General features: G+C 45.7%; 1 protein-coding gene and 1 pseudogene across 1 annotated transcript; both read right to left on the bottom strand.

Annotated features, from left to right (window-relative positions):
* Positions 1–8394: 8394 nt before the first annotated feature.
* LOC117750471 lies at positions 8395–9342 on the bottom strand (annotated as a pseudogene).
* Positions 9343–15521: 6179 nt separating this feature from the next.
* Positions 15522–16436, bottom strand: LOC117750441 (olfactory receptor 2T27-like). Its single transcript, XM_034561665.1, has one exon. The coding sequence runs from the start codon at positions 16434–16436 to the stop codon at positions 15522–15524; it is 915 nt and encodes a 304-aa protein (XP_034417556.1).
* Between the last annotated feature and the right edge of the window lie 8564 nt (positions 16437–25000).

Raw genomic sequence — 25000 nt, 5'->3', positions numbered from 1 at the left:
ACTAAATGAATAATATATTTTTAATCACGTGCATTTATTCTGAAGGTGACATCGGCTTCCGGTGTTTTCCTGCCTGTGCAGGTTCTAACTTCTCCTTCTGCGCACAACAGGAAGTTCACTTGAAGAACACAGACAGGAGTGTTTATGTTCTATTTCCATCACAGTTTTATTAATATTCGGGTTCTTGTGCTTTACTTGAGTATTTCCGTTTGGTACTTTATACTTCTACATTTAAGATGCAAATATTGTACCTTTTACATATTTATTTAATTTGCTGATTCAGATTAATAATACATTAACCATTAAATAAAATAGAGATTAATATACTCAGCAGAACATAAAGTTATTAAAATGAGCTCCAGCGGGGATATTAAAGTGATTACAACACATTAATGGATCAATAATTATATTATTTAGCTGAGCTCTCCTCCCTCCGGAGCTCCGATTGCAGGTCCAAGGTTGCAGGTGAAGCCGGATCTGGGTCTGTCCACGGTGGACTGGTCTCTGCTGGATCTGGGTCTGTCCACGGTGGACTGGTCTCTGCTGGATCTGGGTCTGTCCACGGTGGACTGGTCTCTACTGGATCTGGGTCTGTCCACGGTGGACTGGTCTCTGCTGGATCTGGGTCTGTCCACGGTGGACTGGTCTCTGCTGGATCTGGGTCTGTCCACGGTCTGAGCTGAAGGAGGTTCTGGTGAACCTGCATGATGTCATCTGGTTTCACCAGAATCCGACCCGGTGGCTCCGATGAGGAACTTTAAGAAGAACTCTGTAGAAGCAGACCATCTTGTCTGTGGAGGTCTGGTTACTGATGGAGGTCTATAGAGGACCAGGACTAAACTAATGTCTATAGAGGGCCAGGACAAGACTGAGGTCTATAGAGGACCAGGACTACACTGAGGTCTATAGAGGACCAGGACTACACTAAGGTCTATACAGGATCAGGACTACACTGAGGTCTATAGAGGATCAGGACTACACTGAGGTCTATAGAGGATCAGGACTACACTGAGACTGGTTCAGGGCCACTTTAAACTGCTGGCTGCACTGAATCTGACCCGTTGGCTCAACACACCCGAGACTTTCACCCAGCAGACCGCTGTACGTGTGAGTCTGCGTAGCAGTTATTATTATTATTGTTGTTATTATTATTTATTTATGTGTTCAGGTTGTTGTCTGATGATTTCAACACAAACCGTCGTTACACGTCTACAAACGTTTGACGGGACACAAAGAAACTTTCATTCGTTTTCACGTCGTCTCTCGAGAAGCTTTTAGGTCTTATTTGGTTATGAATCACCGTGCAATGAAGTGTGCACGCAAGAATGTGTGGCAGGACTCCCACGAGATCCCCGGTGTGTTGTGTGTGTGTGTGTGTGAGTCTTGTGTGTGTGTGAGAGTGCTTGAGTGTGTGTGAGTGGGGGGTAACACAAACAGTGTGTAGATACGTAGCATCAGGATAAACATTGACTCCGGGTCAACGTGCCACGATTACGACGTAATAGACATTCTGTAAAGTTTCCCTCCATGTTACAGAAGCAAGGAGGCCTTGTTTCTGTGTGTGTGTGTGTGTGTGTGTGTGTGTGTGTGTGTGTACACTGTTTGGAGTGAAGACTGTACTTTTAAAAAGTGAGAACAGATGAAGAAAAAGTTATTTTCTTTCTACAAACGGACCTGAATTATTTACAAATCTACTTAAATTAAATAATTAAAACAAAGTTAAGTTCATTTAAGGGAAGTTTAAGAAAAGCTCAAATCCGTTAAAGCCGGAGTTGGATGAGGGCCAGCATGAAGGCACCCGGTGCTGCCAGCAGAGGGCGCTCTGAGACAGACATGGGTCCGGTCCCAGTGACCCCCTTCAGACCTCAGACCCTGAACCCTTAGGTACTCGCTGAGGTCCCCTGGTGGACGGGTGAGTGTGAGACTCTGGGAGGGATTGAACTGGTGTAAATACGAAGGGGAACGCTCTGCTGGCATTCTTTAACCCTTAATTTTTATGTGTGAATATTAATAATTCGGTCTGAAATCACATGTTTCATCCTGTTTCTAAAGCAGTTTTCTTCGAGTCTCCATGTTGTTAACGCCGTGGTTAATGTCACATTGCTATGAATTGTGGGTAATTCCCTTGGGCAAAGTCTGCAGAAATGCTGATTTACGGAAAGGCTTCATTAAGAGCTCAAAATGTCTGATTGACTCGCTTTTGGCGAGTTAAAAGCACGGTTCACCTCTGCGCCCATCCTCATATTCCCTGATTCTGCCAGGCAGTTTATTGTAGAGGTGGACGCCTCGGACACGGGTGTAGGAGCGGTCCTTTCTCAGCCGTCAGCTGAGGACCAAAAGGTTCACCCTTGTGCCTTCTTTTTGCAAAAGCTGTCCCCCGCAGAGAGGAATTATGATATTGGTAACAAGGTTGTTCCCAATAAGTTGTTGGCGGTGGACTGGAGGACACCGGTTTGAGTAGGGAGACATGGAAGGTTGGGTGCACCTTTAAAGCGGATGTGAGTTTGAGCCGGACCGCAGATGGATTGATGATCTTATCCACCTCATAGGGTCCAATGAAGCGGGGTCCCCCGGAGCCTGTCCGTCCGCCTGGTGACCGTCCTCCGGCCCGTCCCCCGGACTGCTTCTGCCGTGCCCTAGGTTCCCTCCACCCACCCTTGGGGACCGTGTTATGTTGGGACATCTGGAATCCGTCCCTTGGGTTCACTTCCTGTCCCTGTGATTGTCTGCCCTGTCCCTGATTGTTTCCTCCTGTGTCCAATCACCTGCACCATCCCTGTGTATTTAAACCCTGTTGGTCTCATTCCCCAGTGTTGGTCCGTCCTGGTCAGATCCCTGGAGATCGCTTGTGGTAGACCTGTCGTTTTTGTGATTCCTTCATTTAAATAATTTCACGAGTGAAGAATAAAGTTTCTTTGCCACGTTGTCGGCGTTTGGGTCTCTCGGTGGCTACACACGACAGTTTATTGTAGAGGTGGACGCCTCGGACACGGGTGTAGGAGCGGTCCTTTTTCAGCGGTCAGCTGAGGACCAAAAGGTTCACCCTTGTGCCTTCTTTTTGCAAAAGCTGTCCCCCGCAGAGAGGAATTATGATATTGGTAACAAGGTTGTTCCCAATAAGTTGTTGGCGGTGGACTGGAGGACACCGGTTTGAGTAGGGAGACATGGAAGGTTGGGTGCACCTTTAAAGCGGATGTGAGTTTGAGCCGGACCGCAGATGGATTGATGATCTTATCCACCTCATAGGGTCCAATGAAGCGGGGTCCCAGTTTGCGGGACTTGATTTGAAGGAGCAAGTCCGGTGAAGAGAGCCGCACTTTCTGACCAGGGTGATAGGCGGGTGGAGGGATTCGGTGCAGGGATTCGGTGCAGGGATTCGGCGCCGGTCAGCGAAGCGCCTGGTGCGAGCGACTGAACCGAGGAGCGCAGACCGGACCTCCTTCCAAATCCGCCGGCACCTACGAAGACCTGCTTGAACAGAGGGCACCGCTACTTCCTCTTCCTGATCTGGAAACAGGGGCGGTTGGTATCCCAAGGAGGCCATGAAGGGGGACATGCCTGTGGAGGAGCTGATCAGGGAGTTATGGGCATACTCAATCCACGGCAAGTGTGTGGACCAGAAGGACGGGTGGCGAGCCATGACGCAACGCAATGCCGTCTCCAAATCCTGGTTCGCCCGTTCCGTCTGGCCGTTAGTCTGGGGATGATATCCAGAAGAGGGAGTGGCGGTGGTACCTAGGGCTTGACATAAGGCTTTCCAGACCTGGGAAGAAAACTGAGGTCCTCGATCCGACACAATGTCCTGGGGGATGCCGTGGAGTCGGAAGACATGGAGGACCAGGAGGTTAGCAGTCTCGGTGGCTGATGGCAACTTGTAGAGGGGAATGAAGTGGACCGCCTTGGGTCCACGATCGTTAGTATGGTGGTGTTTCCCTCCAAAGGGGGTAGGCCAGTGACAAAGCTATGCCACTGCTATGTGGGACCAGGGGCGGCAGGGAATAGGCAAAGGGCGCAACTGGCCTGCCAGGGGTTGGTGGGAAGCCTGCGGGCACAGACTGAGCAGGCTGAAATGAAGGCCCGGGTGTCTTGGGATGGCGACCAGAAACGCTGTCTTATGAAGGCGAGGGTGCGGTGGAACCCAGGGTGACAGGCCAACCTGGAGGAATGCCCCCATTGTAAGACTCTTGATCGGACAGTGTCAGGCACAAACAGACGGTTTGGGGGACCATTGCCTGGGTCCAGATGAGAGCACTGGGCCTCTCGGACGAGACTCAACTCCCCATGTGACCGCAACCACCACACGGGAGGGAGAGAGGATGGTCTCAGACTCGAGGGTGGGGGAAAGGGCATCGGGTTTGGTGTTACGCGAACCAGTGCGATAGGTGAGGGTGAAAAGGGCGATAGATGAGGGTGAAATTGAACCTACCCGGGAACAAAGCCCATCGAGCCTGGCGGGAGTTTAACCTCTTGGCGGAGCGAAGGTAAAAGAGGTTATTGTGGTCGGTCCAAACTATGAACGGTTGCTCTGCTCCCTCCAACCAGTGCCTCCACTCCTCTAAAGCCAGAACCACAGCCAATAGCTCCCAGTTACCCACATCGTAGTTGCACTGCGCAGGTGAAAGATGCCGGGAAAAGAAGGTACATGGGTGTAGCTTCTGATCCTGAAGGGCCCGCTGAGAGAGGACAGCCCCGACCCCAGAATCAGAGGCATCCACCTCCACCACAAACTGTAGAGAAGGATCTGGGTGAATTAACACTGGGGCGGAAGTAAATCGCCTCTTCAGGGTGGTAAAAGCAGAGTCTGCCTCCGGAGTCCAAGAAAATGAGGCGACAGTGGACGTGAGTTGCGTGAGGGGAACAGCTACTTTGCTGTAGTCTCGGATGAACCTTCTGTAGCTGTAGCTGTTTGCGATTGGTGGGCGTGGGCCACTCCACCACTGCCTGAATCTTTGCTGGATCTGCCTTCACCTGGCCCTGCTGAATGACGAAGCCAAGGAATTGGACGGTGGTCACATGGAACTCACATTTCTCATCCTTGACGTAAAGCTTTTTCTCCAGTAGCCGGCGCAACACAAGACTGACGTGTTGGGTGTGTTCCTCCATGTTGCGGGAGAAGATGAGGATATCATCCAGGTATACAAAGATGAAACGGTTGAGCAGGTCACGGAGAACATCATTGATTAAGGTTTGGAAAACTGACGAGATACTTGAAATGGCCCAGGGGGGTGTTGAAGGCTGTTTTCCATTCGTCTCCCTCCCGGATCCGAATCAGGTGGTAGGCATTACGGAGGTCCAGTTTGGAGAACACAGTGGCCTTGAGGAGAGGCTCAAAGTCAGGGTCACTGAGAGGGAGAGGGTATTTGGTTTTAACTGTGATCTCAATAAGACCACGGTAATCTATGCAGGGGCGTAGCGTGTGGTCCTTCTTGCCTACAAAGAAGAACCCAGCGCCAACAGGGGAGGAGGAGGGTCGGATAAAACCGTTTGCTAGGGAGTCCTGGATGTAGCTCTCCATAGCCTCTCTTTCCGGGCGAGAAAGGTTTAAGAGACGGCTAACGGGTAAGGGGGCGCCTGGGAGCAGGTTTATGGCGCAGCCATACGGTCTATGTGGGGGAAGTGTTTGGGCACGCTGCTTGCTGAACACCTGAGGAGAGTTTGTGATTTTGGGCTATACAAAATAAACTGAATTGAATAGTTAGGGCTGGTTCAGGTTTAAAGTTAGGGCTGGTTCAGGTTTAATGTTAGGGCTGGTTCAGGTTCATAGTTAAGGCTGGTTCAGGTTTAAAGTTAGGGCTGGTTCAGGTTCATAGTTAAGGCTGGTTCAGGTTTAAAGTTAGAGCTGATTCAGGTTTAAAGTTAGGGCTGGTTCAGGTTCATAGTTAAGGGGAGTTTTTCCTTTTCGGATGTGAGTATCCAAGAACACAAGATATGTTGAGATGGTTGTATCTACAATGAAGTCCTCTCTCATTTTGTGATTTTCTGTACAAATAATAATTGAATTACAGTTAAAATAGCTGGTCCACCTTAAAAGTCAGTCCACCTGAATTGAACTTGAGCCAGAGTTGTTGCTAACTTCTGGACTAACCCCCTTCACTTTAATCAGCAGCTGGCTGACAAGCAAGACACAGGAACTTGGCTTGAGGAGTTGCAGCATTTATTTACAAATAAAGTGTGGCTGGTTCAGGTTTATAGTTAGGACTGGTTCAGCTTTATAGTTAGTGCTGGTTCAGGTTCATATTTAGGCCTGGTTCAGGTTCATAGTTAGGACAGGTTCAGGTTTATAGTTAGGACTGGTTCAGGTTCATAGTTAGGGCTGGTTCAGGTCTATAGTTAGGACTGGTTCAGGTTTATAGTTAGGGCTGGTTCAGGTCTATAATTAGGACAGGTTCAGGTTTATAGTTAGGGCTGGTTCAGGTTCATAGTTAGTGCTGGTTCAGGTCTATAGTAAGGGCTGGTTCAGGTTTATAGTTAGGACTGGTTCAGGTTCATAGTTAGGGCTGGTTCAGGTCTATAGTTAGGGCTGGTTCAGGTTTATTGTTAGTGCTGGTTCAGGTTCATATTTAGGCCTGGTTCAGGTTCATCGTTAGGACTGGTTCAGGTATATAGTTAGGACTGGTTCAGATCTATAGTTAGGACTGGTTCAGGTTTATAGTTAGGGCTGGTTCAGATCTATAGTTAGGACTGGTTCAGATCTATAGTTAGGACTGGTTCAGGTTTATAGTTAGGACTGGTTCAGATATATAGTTAGGACTGGTTCAGGTTTATAGTTAGGGCTGGTTCAGGTCTATAGTTAGGACTGGTTCAGGTCTATAATTAGGACTGGTTCAGGTCTATAATTAGGACTGGTTCAGGTTTATAGTTAGGACTGGTTCAGATATATAATTAGGACTGGTTCAGGTCTATAGTTAGGACTGGTTCAGGTCTATAATTAGGACTGGTTCAGGTCTATAATTAGGACTGGTTCAGGTTTATAGTTAGGACTGGTTCAGGTCTATAGTTAAGGCTGGTTCATGTCTATAGTTAGGACTGGTTCAGGTCTATAGTTAAGGCTGGTTCAGGTCTATAGTTAGGACTGGTTCAGGTCTATAGTTAAGGCTGGTTCAGGTCTATAGTTAAGGTTGGTTCAGGTCTATGGTTAAGGCTGGTTCAGGTTTATATTAAAATTATATTATATCTCATCAGGTGAGAAAAAATCCTCAGTCGCTCTTCTGTCCCATTTTTAACTCTTAATTCACTAATTTTTTCCGAAGCAAATCATAATTACAGTCCCAAACAAACCATTAATACTTAGCATAAAGTATGATTTGTTTCTCTGATTTAAGTTTGAGTACTTAAACATTATTTTAAGGGGGTTTATTTCCTTCAAATATATTCCAACATTTTTGTAAATGACTGAACAAACATATATGATCAGTTTCAGTTAAATCAGAGTTAATAAACTCTAGAAGGAGCAGGGTTCCAAACCCTGCGCTAGTCGGGGCCTTCAGCTTGTGGTTCCCCTTCTCAAATATATCTATTCAAACCTGTTGGGAGAGCTAGAATGAGCCGACAATCGTTTTGAAGCCATGTCAGTGGGCATCACTATAAAAAACCTAAAAAGCAGTAAGCGATGAGATTCAGGATGGACGTTGCAATGAATGATCTACACTACATTCTGAAAATGCAGAAGAGGCTGAAACAGTTTACTAAACATCTGCAAATGAAGCTCAGTGTTTAATTTCAGTGTTTGACTCACAGCAAATCCACTGTTCTCTTCATCTGTATTCACTGTTCTCTTCATCTGTATTCACTGTTCTCTTCATCTGTATTCACTGTTCTCTTCATCTGTATTCACTGTTCTCTTCATCTGTATTCACTGCACAACCTTTTCTCTTTGACTCCTCACTGGTCTCCCTTGCCAACGTATATTACTATATAAATATATTACTACATTACTATATTACTGACAGACCCTCCAACACAGTTGCTTTAGAGACTCAAAGTTCAATTCCATTCAATTCAGTTTATGTTATATATATATATATATTATAATTATATATATATATATAGACCAAAATCACAAATTTGCCTCAGAGGGCTTTACAATCTGTACACATACCCTGACCTGCATTTAGGGTTAGACAGTCTGTTGTGTTAAAAAAAACACTAGAACACATTCACGTTTTGAGTTTTTTAAATCTTTACAGCCTTTCATCTAAAATAGTAGTCAGAGTTACAGTCAAAACATTCAAGGTTTATGCCCCGTCAAAATGGTATTAATGCTTCACGCATTAATATCGTCTGATGGTCAACAAGTTCCAGGTCGCGTCAACCGGCGTCCAGCAAGTACCTTCGACATGTGTGAAGGTGCGAGGGCCGGGCAATGATTTAAAGCTTCAATGCTCATGCTGAGTTTTATGGTTTGGCAGCAGGTCTCTTCTTCAAAAGTTGGATAATTCCTGTTTTGATTTGAGGCAGAGTCAGGCCGTAAACCAGAGGGTTAATGATTGGAGGAATGATCAGATACTCTAAAGATAAAACAGTTGTGATTATTGGATTCATTTTCTCAGCCACGATTCGAGTCAATGACAGCTCACAGAAGAGAAGAATAGAGTAGGTCAGAAATGTAACGATGTGAGGCAGGCAGGTCTGTAACGCCTTTCCTCTGAACTCGGTTGATTGTCTCCTGCAAACAAGCAGAATTCGTGCGTATGTGTAGAGGATAAAGAACACGGGATGAAGATGCTTATCATCGTAAGAACCTGACCTCCTATGTTATTCAGCGTTGTGTCCACACAGGAGAGCTGAACACAGGCCAGTTGGTGCAGAACATTCTGATTCAGTTTATTTCCCACACAAAGGCAATTGGCTGGCTAAATAAACCACAAAACCAACAACAAATGCAGGATAAAGCACAGCAAAAATCATGAAACAACACACCGTCCTAAAGGTCATTTTACTGTGATAGTGTAGGGGCTGGCAAATAGCCACAAACCTAGCGTAGGACCATGATGCTCAGAAGAGTCAGCTCGTCTCCTACATAGGTGTAAAGAATGTATATCTGAACGAAAACATAACGGACGTGAAGATGAAGTGAGTGTCAGACAGAAGGTCCATCAGAAACCTGGGGAAGAAGCCGGCTGAGCCGTACAGAGAGTTACAAGACAGACAGCAGATGAAAATATACATGGGCTGATGCAGAGAACTCCCCAGGCAGACGGTCAGAATGAGGACCACGTTAGCAGAGATTATAGTCATGTAGATCAACAGACACAGACTGAAGAACAGATATCTGAGGGGTCCATAGTCTGCAAACAGAGTGAGCTGGAAGTAGAGAGGATTCAGGCTGCTGTTGCTCTTCATGTCTGCAGCGAAGCAGAGCTGGAAGAAGAGAAGTGAGAGTGATGGAGAGAAAGAGAGGGGCGGAAAAACAATGACAAGGAGAGTTAGAGGGATTCAAATGGACTCAATAATATATTCTATAAAACACAACTGCACATTTCAAATAGTTTTATGTGAAAATATTCATATTTTGTTCATAGAAAACCTCTGGTCTGTCCAGCTAATAAGTCATGAAGACATTCAGAAAACAGTCTGAGCATCCAGGTGTGAAGTCCATAATCTCCTCCCCTGACCTGGAGACAACACTGAGGTTGTGCTGAACCTTTATCCTGTTGTCCTCCAGCACCGAGAGCAGCAACCTGGACACCCCAGGTCCAAAGGGAGGGATGGTGTTTGTTGTGTTGCCATGGTATACCTGAGTCCACACTACATCTATCAAGTATAGGGATGTTGTTCAGGTCTATAGTTAGGACTGGTTCAGGTTTATAGTTAGGGCTGGTTCAGGTTTATAGTTAGGACTGGTTCAGGTTTATAGTTAGGGCTGGTTCAGGTTTATAGTTAGGACTGGTTCAGGTTTATGGTTAGGGCTGGTTCAGGTTTATAGTTAGGACTGGTTCAGGTTTATAGTTAGGACTGGTTCAGGTTCATAGTTACGGCTGGTTCAGGTTTATAGTTAGGGCTGGTTCAGGTCTAAAGTTACGGCTGGTTCAGGTTTATAGTTAGGACTGGTTCAGGTTTATAGTTAGGGCTGGTTCAGGTTTATAGTTAGGACTGGTTCAGGTTTATAGTTAGGGCTGGTTCAGGTTCATAGTTAGGACTGGTTCAGGTTTATAGTTAGGACTGGTTCAGGTTCATAGTTAGGACTGGTTCAGGTTTATAGTTAGGGCTGGTTCAGGTTTATAGTTAGGACTGGTTCAGGTTTATAGTTAGGACTGGTTCAGGTTCATAGTTAGGACTGGTTCAGGTTCATAGTTAGGACTGGTTCAGGTTCATAGTTAGGACTGGTTCAGGTTTATAGTTAGGGCTGGTTCAGGTTTATAGTTAGGACTGGTTCAGGTTTATGGTTAGGGCTGGTTCAGGTTTATAGTTAGGACTGGTTCAGGTTTATAGTTAGGACTGGTTCAGGTTCATAGTTAGGGCTGGTTCAGGTCTATAGTTACGGCTGGTTCAGGTTTATAGTTAGGGCTGGTTCAGGTCTAAAGTTACGGCTGGTTCAGGTTTATAGTTAGGACTAGTTCAGGTTTATAGTTAGGACTGGTTCAGGTTTATAGTTAGGACTGGTTCAGGTTTATAGTTAGGGCTGGTTCAGTTATATAGTTAGGGCTGGTTCAGGTTCATAGTTAGGACTGGTTCAGGTTCATAGTTAGGACTGGTTCAGGTTTATAGTTAGGGCTGGTTCAGGTTTATAGTTAGGGCTGGTTCAGGTTTATAGTTAGGACTGGTTCAGGTTTATAGTTAGGGCTGGTTCAGGTTCATAGTTAGGACTGGTTCAGGTTCATAGTTAGGACTGGTTCAGGTTTATAGTTAGGGCTGGTTCAGGTTTATAGTTAGGACTGGTTCAGGTTTATAGTTAGGACTGGTTCAGGTTCATAGTTAGGACTGGTTCAGGTTTATAGTTAGGACTGGTTCAGGTTCATAGTTAGGACTGGTTCAGGTTCATCGTTAGGACTGGTTCAGGTTTATAGTTAGAGCTGGTTCAGGTTTATAGTTAGGACTGGTTCAGGTTTATAGTTAGGACTGGTTCAGGTTTATAGTTAGGACTGGTTCAGGTTCATAGTTAGGACTGGTTCATGTCTATAGTTAGGGCTGGTTCAGGTTCATAGTTAGGACTGGTTCAGGTTCATAGTTAGGACTGGTTCAGGTTCATAGTTAGGACTGGTTCAGGTTCATAGTTAGGACTGGTTCAGGTTTATAGTTAGGACTGGTTCAGGTTCATAGTTAGGGCTGGTTCAGGTCTATAGTTACGGCTGGTTCAGGTTTATAGTTAGGACTAGTTCAGGTTTATAGTTAGGACTGGTTCAGGTTTATAGTTAGGACTGGTTCAGGTTTATAGTTAGGGCTGGTTCAGTTATATAGTTAGGGCTGGTTCAGGTTCATAGTTAGGACTGGTTCAGGTTCATAGTTAGGACTGGTTCAGGTTTATAGTTAGGGCTGGTTCAGGTTTATAGTTAGGACTGGTTCAGGTTTATAGTTAGGACTGGTTCAGGTTCATAGTTAGGACTGGTTCAGGTTTATAGTTAGGACTGGTTCAGGTTCATAGTTAGGACTGGTTCAGGTTCATAGTTAGGACTGGTTCAGGTTTATAGTTAGGACTGGTTCAGGTTTATAGTTAGGACTGGTTCAGGTTTATAGTTAGGACAGGTTCAGGTTTATAGTTAGAGCTGGTTCAGGTTTATAGTTAGGACTGGTTCAGGTTTATAGTTAGGACTGGTTCAGGTTTATAGTTAGGACTGGTTCAGGTTTATAGTTAGGACTGGTTCAGGTTCATAGTTAGGACTGGTTCATGTCTATAGTTAGGGCTGGTTCAGGTTCATAGTTAGGACTGGTTCAGGTTCATAGTTAGGACTGGTTCAGGTTTATAGTTAGGACTGGTTCAGGTTCATAGTTAGGACTGGTTCTCTAAACTTGGCATCCAGTAGCGGGCGCAACACAAGCCTGACGTGTTGGGTGTGTTCCTCCATGTTCCGGGAGAAGATGAGGATATCGTCCAGGTATACGAAGATTAGTCTGGTTCAGACTAAGGCTGCCCAGTGCGACGATCGGCTGGGTGCTCTTCATGTGCTGTTTAAGGGGGACCGACGTTGGGCGCCAATGTAACAAGTTAGTGTTACCGCGGGTGGTTCCCCTCCCCTAGCACAAAGACGTTATACACATGAACTAGTTCACCAAGCTTTATTATTTCGATCAGTGCGGTCGTAGTAGTGCGCTCTCGGCCTCGCCCCTGAGGGCCCCTGCTGCATCTGCTGGTCTGTCTTGATAGGTCCGGTACTGTAGCAGAATCAATCCCTTTCCTTCGTCCCTACTGCCATTTATTCTGCCCTCGCCCCTCATCCCTACATCTCTTCATCCCTTCATCCCTCGACCCTAATCCCTACATCCCTAGATTCCTTCATCCCTCGACCCTAATCCCTTCATCCCTTCACCCCACAACCCTAATTCCTACATCCCTACATCTCTTCACCCCACGATCCTCATCCCATATCCCACCCGTATGAATTAATGTCCCACTAATGCACACAGCTAACTTTGCCTGATTCCGTCTTTGTGCTTTCTCACCGCACAGGTTTTCATGGATCACAGTTACACCCGGACCGTGATCCCACCCGACATCCACCACTACCTTCATTCGTCGGCGAATCGCTATCATAATCTCCTAATTTCTCGACCCCCTCCATCCCATTTCTTCATTCCTCGATCCCCCACCCCTCCATATCCACATCCGTCCCACACGGATTAACGTCCCATTATGCACCCTACTAACTTTGCTTGAACCCGTCGCTTTCTCGCCCCACAGATTTCCACAGATTGCAAATCCATCTGGACCGTGATCCTGCCATCCACCACTACCTTCATTGGTTGTCAAATCGCTATTACAAAGGTCGATACCTTTCCTCCCCCTACTACCATTATTCTACAATATCCTACGCTGCGGTATTGGTACTCTTAAATCATTCTGCTTAACACCCCAATAACAAGAATCATACATACGCATTGAACGCATAGTAACTCTGTTACGTTGTAGAAAAGAAGAGATATGAACTCATTTGTGGCTCTGCGGCCAGCCTCAACCCACTCACACATAGCCACGCAACGTAAAGGTCTCCATAAAGCTGAATCGCACTCCACACCTAACCGTCTGCCTCTCACTCCAGACGCCCTTACCTGCCACAGTCATACTCAGCGCTCAGGCTAGCGGTTTCCCTTCATGGGCAAAGTGTTAAAGTCTATTATCTTGCTGGCTTTCTTCGGCCTCCTGCGTTGCCCAGAGTTTACCACCACATCCGACATCTCCATCCTCCCGACACCATCATCCATCACCTCAAACTCAGCAAGACCAACCAACCAACACGGCCTGCCTCAACCCACCTTTGCCTTCCAACTAGACTCGTACCGAAGTCCATACGACCCTAACGACATCAGTAACGCTCACTCTTCTGTATGAAGCTATCTTTTGGGGTCTCTGCACCGCCAGAGCTTGAGAAGAGACGGCCCCCACCCACGAATCTCCACCCCCGCCATTCCCTCTAACCACTGGATGCAAGCAGTCTCCCATTGCACCCCTCCAACCCTCTCTTCACAACCCCCTCTACCGTTCTCGTTCTGGCTGATAATCATCCCTCGATCCCTTCATTCATTTATCTCGTAATAAACCAAACTGTAAACTCATGTCCCTATTGGCGTGGTCTTTGTTAGTGAAGTAATTTAATGAAACCTGCATTATTTATGGATAAAATCAAAAGCTCAATTGCTTGAGACGCCCACTGACTCATAACCATGAACAACTCTTCACTTCAAGACCATATTTCAAATGTAACAATTTCCACCTGGGGAAAATAAAGTATCCATCTATCTATCCATCTATCTATCTATCCATCTATCTATCTATCTATCTATCTATCTATCTATCTATCAATATATCTATATATCTATCTATCCATCTATCTATCTATCTATCTATCTATCTATCCATCTATCTATCTATCTATCTATCTATCTATCTATCTATCAATATATCTATATATCTATCTATCCATCTATCTATCTATCTATATATCTGAATATCTATCTATATATCCATCTATCTATCTATCTATATATCTATCCATCTATCCATCTATCTATCTATCTATATATCTGAATATCTATCTATCTATCTATCTATCTATCTGAATATCTATCTATATATCAATCTATATATCAATCTATCTATCTATCCATCTATCTATCTATCTATATATCTGAATATCTATCTATATATCAATCTATCTATCTATCTATCTATCTATATATCTGAATATCTATCTATCAATCTATCTATCTATCTATCTATCTATCTATCAATCAATCTATCTATCTATCTATCTATATATCTATATATCTATTTATCTATGTATATATCTATGTATATATCTATCTATATATCTATCTATCTAAACAGACTTATTTTAACATGGTTTTATATATAGTCATATTTTACCGTACATTTCAAAAAGAATGAAGTTACTGAATTTGTATGTATGTTATATTACCTCTTGTCCTAAAGATGAACTTTGGGTTTTTTAATTGAGTGTAAAAGTTGTTTTGTGCATACTGTGATATTCTGAACGTTCAGGTTCAAACTGCACCATCTCTTCATTAAATACATCTGAGAAGATGAAAATGTTCCTCGATTTGTGTCTACAACTTGAGTTATGAATGAAATGCATTATTATTATTAGAACTAGCGGTCCAGACCAGTTCAGAACCAGTGGTCCAGACCAGTTGAGAACCAGTGGTCCAGACCAGTTTAGAACCAGTGGTCCAGACCAGTTCAGAACCAGTGGTCCAGACCAGTTCAGAACCAGTGGTCCAGACCACATCTGTCACACATGTTCTTAGCAGCTCAGAGTTTTGTCTCAACTGACAAACAGCGTTGAACAAAGTTATTGTAATAACGTTTGATCTTTATAGAGTAATGTGGGTTCTTAACCATAAATTAAATGATGTTATAATAACAGAGACATTTGTTTGCATATATCTTTACATTTATAGAAATGCATGTACAATATGTTTACACTTGAATAAACAATAATTAAATGCAAAGACAGTCATTTAATAATATGTTCAGGAGTAGTTACATTTATACATTATATATTATATATATTTATACAGTGTTACAGGTACAACCGATGCTGATGTGGCCCTCTGAGGGAGCGAGTTGATCTACAGGCTGCTAGATGGAACATGACACACATTACAACAGTAACAGTAACAGACATATTGTTAAATAACTGCAGCATATAGTCGTCATAGTTCAAACTCAAGATTCTCTTTTCTGTCTCCAAGATGAACAGTAAGCAGGATTTTTACAGCATGGAAATAAATCCTGACATTAAATGCCGTCCAAAGGGCTGAACATTCACATCTGTGGACTAATATCACAGAAGGAAAACGTGCTCATTAGCGTCATTAAATATTACTGTTACATCCCTTTTAATTCATTACTTCACTTTGGCTTGAAAGAACAACTTCTTCAGGTGTTTAGAGATTTCTTTCACTTTCAGTCCATATATAACTGGATTCAATAGAGGAAAATAGAAAAACGCTTGTAAAGTCATCATGGCATGTACATTATATCCCAATTGAATTACAATGATATCATACGCACACAAAGATGAAAAGCAGAATAAAACTAACAGGTGGGGTAAACAGGTCTGTGCAGCTTTTGTCCTGACATTTCTACCACTTCGATAGGATACTATCAGTATTCTGGTATATGTAAACAGGATGAAGAGCAAAGGGAAAAGGGCCATGTTCAGCAGCGCAAGCACATCAAATACAGCCAAAGCTGCTGAACTCTCACAGAACAGTTTGTACACGGAGTTGTTACAAAACGCTGCTCTTAAAGTCAAATGACAGAGCTTCGACATGGTCACCAGTGTCACCGAGATGGCCATCTCACAAGCAGGCACGAGCCAAGCCAGAACCAGAATAAACCTCACTGTGCTCTTCCTCATGATGGTCGGATATCGCAGAGGTTTACATATAGCCACATACCTGTCATAAGACATGGCGGCCAACAGGAAGAAATCTGAAGCGCTCAAGGTGTAAAATACAAAATACTGAAAGAGACATGTTGAATATGAGATCATCGGTCTGTCAGATAAAAAGTCACTTAACAACTTTGGGTACATAGCAGAGTTGTAAACAATAGAGTTCAGGAGCAAAGCTGCAATGAAAATGTACATCGGCTCGTGGAGGTTCTTGTGTATCGAAATGAGGTACAGGATGGTGCAATTAAAGCAGATTGTTAGAATATATACTGTAAACATAATAACAAAATAAAGAAACCTGTATTTGCCCATTTCAGCATACCCACCAAGAGTTATAAATGTTACATTAAATGCATCATCCATTCAGAGTGTAACAAATGAAACCCTTACTCAATAAGACTGGTACATTATTTAACAAGCTTCAATGAATAAACTGAGAAAAGAAGTCTTAATATGAAGATTGCATAATACAGAACATGTATTTGTCTCGTTCATTTCCAGATACCTGACCTTGGACTGCACTTCACGTGTGTTCATCTTCAGATATCAGAAAATAAACCGCTTGTGACATATTTTATGACCTTTCTTCACCCTCCATGGATCTCATTAACTCTTCCACATGGAGTTATCATTTGAATAACTTAATCAAACTCTGGAGGCCTGAACTCACACAAGTTAAACTTTGTGTGCGTCAGTGTGTTCTCGTAATATGTGTTTGTCCCTCCTGAAACATCAATTTGTTGACCACATTGCATTGAGAGATGTTCGCAGGGTTGGAGCAAGGCCCTGGTCAATTACCTGTGTGCACTAACCACAACACAACAGAAACAAACAAACAAAGCAGCATTTCTGGCAAAAAAGTTTCTCTTACGGTCGCTTAACCTAGTCCGCCACCAATGCTCACCTCAAGTTCACTTACAGTGACACCAGAAGAAGACAATGCACTGATATCACCGCCACAGCCAACAGTAGACTTCAATGTGAAGGATCCCTGCCTGAGTGAAGTGTAGGAAGTGATTCGGAGGGCTAGATCTAGCACGGCACCAGGCCCAAGTGGAGTGCCGTACAAGGTTTAAAAGAGCTGACCGAAGCTACTCCTCCTGATTTGGAGGGCCTTGAAGGGGATCTGAAAGAGACTAACATTGATTCATGAACAGACCCTCTTCATGCTGCGTTGTTGCCGGGTCCCCCTCAGCAAGTTTGGAGCAATGCAACCACCAATAAGAGCGTTTATCAAAACGAGTTCCTGGTCGTTAGTTCTGAAGAGAAGTTTTGCTTCAGGGTGTCAGAAGATCAAAATCACAAAAGAAAACAGTGAAGAGCTTCTGATAGGTCTTGAACTGTAGCCTGAAGGACATCAAGGCTTCCAGTGCCGACCTGGAGGCCTGGTGGTTAGGTTTGTAATTTTCCCACTAATCCTCTGGCCCCTGCTCATCTACAAAGCCCCGAGACCACAATGTAATGCTTTGAGAGCAACTGTCTTAGTAGACGGCTTTGCTTGCTACACAGCCTGAGCAGTATTAGGCTGTATGGGAACAGCAACAATCCAAGTGTCCTTAAGATAGGATTCATCTTGGTTCAGGAACAAGAAAACCTGCAGTACACCGGACTGAGGAACACCAAAGTTTCCAGTGAAGGGATTGCCGGGAGGACTGGGAGAAGGTAGAGGGTGGCCCTGGCAGTCCAGCTGGGACCGTGGCAAAGGCCTTGACTTGGTAGCTCAACGTCAACCTGATACCACACTGCCAGTGGGAAGAAGAGGCAGAAACTGGTGCGAGAGGAGGTGAACCGCACAGTGGAGAAAGAGCAAGTACATAGAAAAGTGGTCATGCGACAAAAGCCTACCTGGATAAGTGGGAACAACCAATGAAGCGGATGGAGGATCCAGTTCTTGATTCAAAGTGTCAACAATGCCCTCACCAGCCCATCCAACCTGTTCACACCCTAACCCCAGGACATGGTCTAACCTCACACCAGGACATGGTCTAACCTCACACCCAGGACATGGTCTAACCTCACACCCAGGACATGGTCTAACCTCACACCCAGGACATGGTCTAACCTCACACCCAGGACATGGTCTAACCTCACACCCAGGACATGGTCTAACCTCACACCCAGGACATGGTCTAACCTCACACCCGGACATGGTCTAACCTCACATCCAGGACATGGTCTAACCTCACATCCAGGACATGGTCTAACCTCACACCCAGGACATGGTCTAACCTCACATCCAGGACATGGTCTAACCTCACACCCAGGACATGGTCTAACCTCACAACCAGGACATGGTCTAACCTCACACCCAGGACATGGTCTAACCTCACATCCAGGACATGGTCTAACCTCACACCCAGGACATGGTCTAACCTCACACCCAGGACATGGTCTAACCTCACATCCAGGACATGGTCTAACCTCACACCCAGGACATGGTCTAACCTCACATCCAGGGACATGGTCTAACCTCACATCCAGGACATGGTCCAACCTCACACCCAGGACATGGTCTAACCTCACACCAGGACATGGTCTAACCTCCACCAATCAGCTTGTAGCTCCGTCACTTCGAGCTAAACACTCAACAAAGTCACGACTGTTTGCTGTGCTGGCTCCTCATTGGTGAACGAGCTCCCCATTGACATCAGGACAGGAAGTCTTTACACCTTCCGGAAACATGTAACATGTAATGCAATGTAACAACAATCTATCCTGTGCTGCAGCCAGTCGAGAACCCCGCTATTATTTCTGGGGTCTGTTCTGGGGTCCCACCATAATTTACTGTGGTATATTGAGACCCCGCTCTATCCTTTGCTTTGTTTAATTGACCCCTCTTAACTCTAGTTTAACATCAATTTATGCAGGCTCACCTTAATATGTTCTGCCCTTAAACTTTCTCTCAAGACAAATTTTCTATTTTGCTTCTTTAAACTCTGAATATAAATATAGTAATGTATCATTAAGGAGGTAAATGCCCAGTAAAGCAGATTTCAGGTTTCAGGTCCCCAGAGGTTGACAAAGTTGGTCACATGTTATTGTCTCTTTTGGTGAAGACTTTAATGAGATCCATGAGGGTTCTGATAAACAAACTCAAACTGTGAACCTAAGGTGCTCTGGTACCAGCTACACTTATGAGCCACATTTTGTTTGAACATGGTGTTCGTTATGAACAAACCGTGATGAGCACAGAAGTCCAATAACGACACACCGCTCGGGTTCAGATCGGCAAGCCGTTCCTCCCAATCACGCCCCGCCAGGTTTCTCTGTCATTGCCCACGTGAGCGTTGAAGTCTCCCAGGAGAACTATGGAGTCGGCAGGCGGCGCCCTTTCCAGGACCCCTCCCACCGACTCCAAGAAGGCCGGATACTCCGAAATGCTGTTCGGTGCATAAGCACAAACAACAGTCAGAGCCTTACTCCCCGCAACCCGTAGGCGCAGGGAGGCAAACCCTATGGTTCTCCTGGCGCCTCTCACGCTGGGCAATTACAGAAAAGTCCAAGCCATCTCCAGGAGCTTGGTTCCAGATAAACAAATGGGGACTTTGTCAGTTGCTCGGACCCATGCTGTGCGTGGAGGTGAGCCCAACTATATCTAGCTGGTACCGCTCCACCTCCTGCACCGACTCCGGCTCTTTCCCCGCTAGCGACTAGAGCTAGTCTATGCTGCTGGCGATCAGCTCGCCCAGGCCCCTGACCGGTCTACATAGCACCCGACTCCGATGCTTGTCCCTGCGGGTGGTGAATCCACAGGGTGGCTGCTCCATGTAGTCGCTTCAGGGAAGAGCCTGACCGTAGCCCCATAGGCGAAGGGCCCGGCCACCAGACGCTCGCCAATGAGCTCCCCTCCTGGGTCAGGCTCTGGGAGGGTTTCCCCGGTTTTCCTGCGAGGAAGTCTGTGGGCCGCTATCCATCAGGGTTTTTTTTAAACCGCTCTTAGTCTGGGCTCTCCCCCAAGACATGTTTGCCCTGGAGACCAGACCCGGGGCATCAGGGGCATGATGCCCCGGACAACATGGCTCCCAGGATCACTGAGCCTCTCAAACTCCTCCACCACGTTAAGGTGGCGATTCGCAGAGGAGAATCAGTAATTATTCAGTGTAAAAGAAATAATACTGACAGCCATGATGAACCGCTGACATTCGGTGGCTGGTGGGAGCGGGGGGTCTGGAGACTGTATGTGAGGTATGCGGGGGAAGACCAGCGGCTGAGAACCTTAATGATACGGTGGGAGTCGGTTGAAGCCGGTAGCTGAACGCCGGAGGACCGCGGGTCAACAGAGGATCGGAGGCTGGTGCCAATAGGTGGGAAGGACTTTGAAGACGATGGTGACGTCTGCCTTCGCGGACCGGCTCCTTGACATGCGAGGTAGGAGGGATGTAGCGTGATCGATTGTTATGTACTGCATGGAGTAGTCTGGGCTGGGAATTAGGCTATTGATTCTTGGGACGATGGAGCCCTGAGGTGTTGAGGTCTATGATAAGACTCTTTGCCTGAGTCGTGGACTTCCTGGGCCAGTAGTTTATTGACTCCGAGATGGCTGATTGCTAATTTTACGTGTGTAGGAGGATTCTGACTTAACCTGGGAGGATTCAGTTATGTACTGCTGCTACTACTAAGTTTAAAGTACTTTTACATCATTACAACTTGACTAAGTGTCACTCAAGTTTGATCCTGTACTTAAGAATCAGAACTGTTTATTGACAAGGACATTTACACACAATATATTTTGCTTGTAAACTTGTACCACACTGTAAAAATAATCAAAGTCCTACATTGAAAATATATCCAAGTACAGTTTTTCCACCCAATACATGTTTATTTCATGAACATGTATTCCTCTTCCTGCAGAAGAGCACGTTACTGACAAGAAGAGCCACAATAAAGATGCTTTCACAAGGTCAAAGAGGTCAACATATTACAAGAAGGTTATCAGAAGACAAATCTTAAACGTGATGTATTTTTGTATGTGTGTGTCCAATTGGTATGACGCAATCTAGTGAGATGACAACGTGGCCCTCAGATGATGAACCAGTAATGAGACCTCAGGGGGACGGCCCTGAGTACAGCCGCTCATTAACACCCAGTGGTCACAGGGCGGCCTCCAGAGATCAGAGATCAGAAACAACGGAGCCAAACATGTTCTGTACAAACACACAAACACACACGTGAACTGTGGTGTGATAGTTAGGGGAAGTCATTACTACTGCGCGAAGAGGTAAACAGGGGCGTTTCCTTATTTGACCTTTGAGAGCAATTAAACTCAAATGTGAACAAACACTTCAGGAATACGATAGAATATAATTGAACATATATAATATAATATAAAGTAATGGAATGGAATATATAACGAAATGGAATATAGTATAATATAATATAATAAAATATAATATAATTTAACATCATATAATATAATATAAAGTAATGGAATGGAATATAACGAAATGGAATATAGTATAATATAATATAATATATGGTAATGTCAGGTCGAACCTCAGATTCAAGACGAACAGTGCGGATTCCGTCCCGGTCGTGGAACAGTGGACCAGCTCTTTACCCTCGCAAGACTACTGGAGGGGTCCTGGGAGTTTGCCCAACCAGTTTACATGTGCTTTGTAGACCTGGAGAAGGCTTTCGACCGGGTCCCTCTGCGGTTTTTGTGGGGGTGCTGCGGGAGTATGGGGTGCCGGAGCCGTTGCAACGGGCCGTCCGGTCTCTGTACGCCTGCAGTAGGAGCTGTGTTCGTCTCCTCGGTAGTAAGTCAGACACGTTCCCAGTGGGTGTTGGCCTCCGCCAGGGCTGCCCTTTATCACCGGTCCTGTTCGTGACCTTCATGAACAGGATATCTAGGCGCAGCCAGGGGGCGGAGAGGATCCAGTTCGGGAGTCTCGGGATCGCCTCTCTGCTGTTCGCGGATGAGGTGGTCCTGTTTGCCTCCTCGGACCGTGACCTCCAGCATTCACTGGGGCGTTTTGCAGCCGAGTGCGAAGCGGCAGGGATGAGAGTTAGCACCTCCAAATCTGAGGCCATGGTGCTCTGCCGGAAACCGGCGGATTGCTCCCTCCAGGTGGGGACAAACTGCCTACCCCAAGCGAAGGAGTTCAAGTATCTCGGGGTCTTGTTCACGAGTGAGGGTAAGGTGGAGCGGGAGATCGACAGGCGGATCGGTGCGGCTGCAGCAGTAAAACAGGCGCTGTACCGGTCCGTCTTGGTGAAGAGGAGCTGAGCCGGAAGGCAAAGCTCTCCATTTACTGGTCGGTCTACGTTCCAACCCTCACCTATGGTCACGAACTCTGGGTCGTGACCGAAAGAACGAGATCTCGGATACAAGCGGCCGAAATGAGCTTCCTCCGTAGGGTGGCCGGGCTCAGCCTTAGAGATAGGGTAAGGAGCTCGGACATCAGGGGGGAGCTCGGAGTCGAGTCGCTGCTCCTTCGTGTCCAAAGGAGTCAGCTGAGGTGGTTCATCTAGTCAGGATGCCTCCTGGACGCCTCCCATTAGAGGTTTTCCGGGCACGTCCAACTGGTAGGAGGCCCCGGGGAAGACCGAGGACACGCTGGAGGGATTATATCTCCCGGCTGGCCTTGGAACGCCTCGGGATCCCCCAGAATGAGCTGGAAAGTGTTGCGGGTGAGAGGGAAGCCTGGGTCGGCCTGCTGAACCTGCTGCCACCGCGACCCGACCCCGGATAAGAGCTGATAATGGATGGATGGATGGATGGATGGATTATTATTATTATTATTATTATGATGATTAACACCCACATCTTTGCACTACATGAAACAAATAGCGAACAATCGAATGTTAAGTATTACAACACATAAAATATGGATTTTCTACAACACGTGGTGTTTGCTGTCAGATCTAAGAGCCAATCAGCTCTCTGATGTGGAGACAGCCAGGCGTTTCCCATCATGCACTGGGCCACGCAGTCGATGGAGAGCTCCTGCGGCGCCTGGCTCTAAAACCGACGGCTGCCTCACTGTCGTGAGAGTATCGTTGACCACGTGTGCGCGACGTCAGAGCAAGTCGGACACAAATCTAACCAGCATGCATATAAATATAAAAACTCTACACACATACATTACTTTGATTAAACTAACCTACATGAATATTAAACTGCCTGTAGTCACTAGTGTTAACATATCCAGGTTTATTTATTTATATTGATTAATTCATGTTCTTGTAACGTTGCCCTGCAATGTGTTTGCATCATAGAAGATTGTAAATCAGAATATCTAGCACTGGCTTTTATTTTGACATTCGTTTTAAGCACTTCCGTTTTTTGGATTCAGACGACAAAAACGGGAAACCGGAAGTGCTTTTCCTCCGTTAAAGCCCTGCTTAGTCGGAGGATTGTACAAACATTTAGACTTTTGTTTCTTTCTATCACCACTTTCGTCTTCGTGTTTTCGTTCTTAATACTTCTCCATAACTTTGGCTACAGGCTAGCAGCTAGCCGAGTGTCTTCTTCTGCCTGTGGGAGCTGACTGACGCATTACCGCCACCACGTGGTGGGAAGCTGTATTGTAACTGAGCGTCTCGTGGACAGACCCAGATCCAGCAGAGACCAGTCCACCGTGGACAGACCCAGATCCAGCAGAGACCAGTCCACCGTGGACAGACCCAGATCCAGCAGAGACCAGTCCACCGTGGACAGACCCAGATCCAGCAGAGACCAGTCCACCGTGGACAGACCCAGATCCAGCAGAGACCAGTCCACCGTGGACAGACCCAGATCCAGCAGAGACCAGTCCACCGTGGACAGACCCAGATCCAGCAGAGACCAGTCCACCGTGGACAGACACCAGATTCAGTAGAGACCAGTCCACCGTGGACAGACCCAGATTCAGTAGAGACCAGTCCACCGTGGACAGACCCAGATCCAGCAGAGACCAGTCCACCGTGGACAGACCCAGATCCAGCAGAGACCAGTCCACCGTGGACAGACCCAGATCCAGCAGAGACCAGTCCACCGTGGACAGACCCAGATCAGTAGAGACCAGTCCACCGTGGACAGACCCAGATCAGTAGAGACCAGTCCACCGTGGACAGACCCAGATCAGTAGAGACCAGTCCACCGTGGACAGACCCAGATCCAGCAGAGACCAGTCCACCGTGGACAGACCCAGATCCAGCAGAGACCAGTCCACCGTGGACAGACCCAGATCAGTAGAGACCAGTCCACCGTGGACAGACCCAGATCAGTAGAGACCAGTCCACCGTGGACAGACCCAGATCCAGCAGAGACCAATCCACCGTGGACAGACCCAGATCCAGCAGAGACCAGTCCACCGTGGACAGACCCAGATCAGTAGAGACCAGTCCACCGTGGACAGACACAGATCCAGCAGAGACCAGTCCACCGTGGACAGACCCAGATCCAGCAGAGACCAGTCCACCGTGGACAGACACAGATCCAGCAGAGACCAGTCCACTGTGGACAGACCCAGATCCAGCAGAGAAATTATTTAAAGTGGTGACAAAAATATGTTATGTTGGATTTACTTTATTTAATTTAAGGTAAGTCTAAATGTATATAAACCCAGATATACTTTAAAGTTGATTTTTAGTAAGTTTAGCTCATTTATATTATTACTATTTACCTTCTTCTTTTGTACATTCAGATCAATTCTACAATATAAAATTACGTTTGATCTAATTAAACATGTTAGCTATTACCAGTAACTGTCAATACATCCCATATTTACACAAATACACAAATATGTTCTAATCATCTTTTTACAACTTTATTTTATGTCTGGACATTTAGATTATATAGACTCAGTATTGTGAATCCTCTGGTGTTCCAAATTGCACTTTTAAAGAGGAACTTGAATATGTATTTAAATATATTTAAATATTTGGACATTAAGATATTTATTTATTTAGTATTTCAGAATATATTCGCTATCTGGCTATTTTGA

Source organism: Cyclopterus lumpus, chromosome 21 (assembly GCF_009769545.1).
Source record: "Cyclopterus lumpus isolate fCycLum1 chromosome 21, fCycLum1.pri, whole genome shotgun sequence".
Lineage (NCBI taxonomy): Eukaryota > Metazoa > Chordata > Actinopteri > Perciformes > Cyclopteridae > Cyclopterus > Cyclopterus lumpus.
Note: the sequence above shows the minus strand (reverse complement) of the source record. Positions and strands in the feature narration are given on the sequence as shown.

What these genes read in the sequence shown, in the direction of transcription:
- LOC117750441 (XM_034561665.1), bottom strand. Translation starts at nt 16,436, where the DNA reads ATGGATGATGCATTTAATGTAACATTTATAACTCTTGGTGGGTATGCT.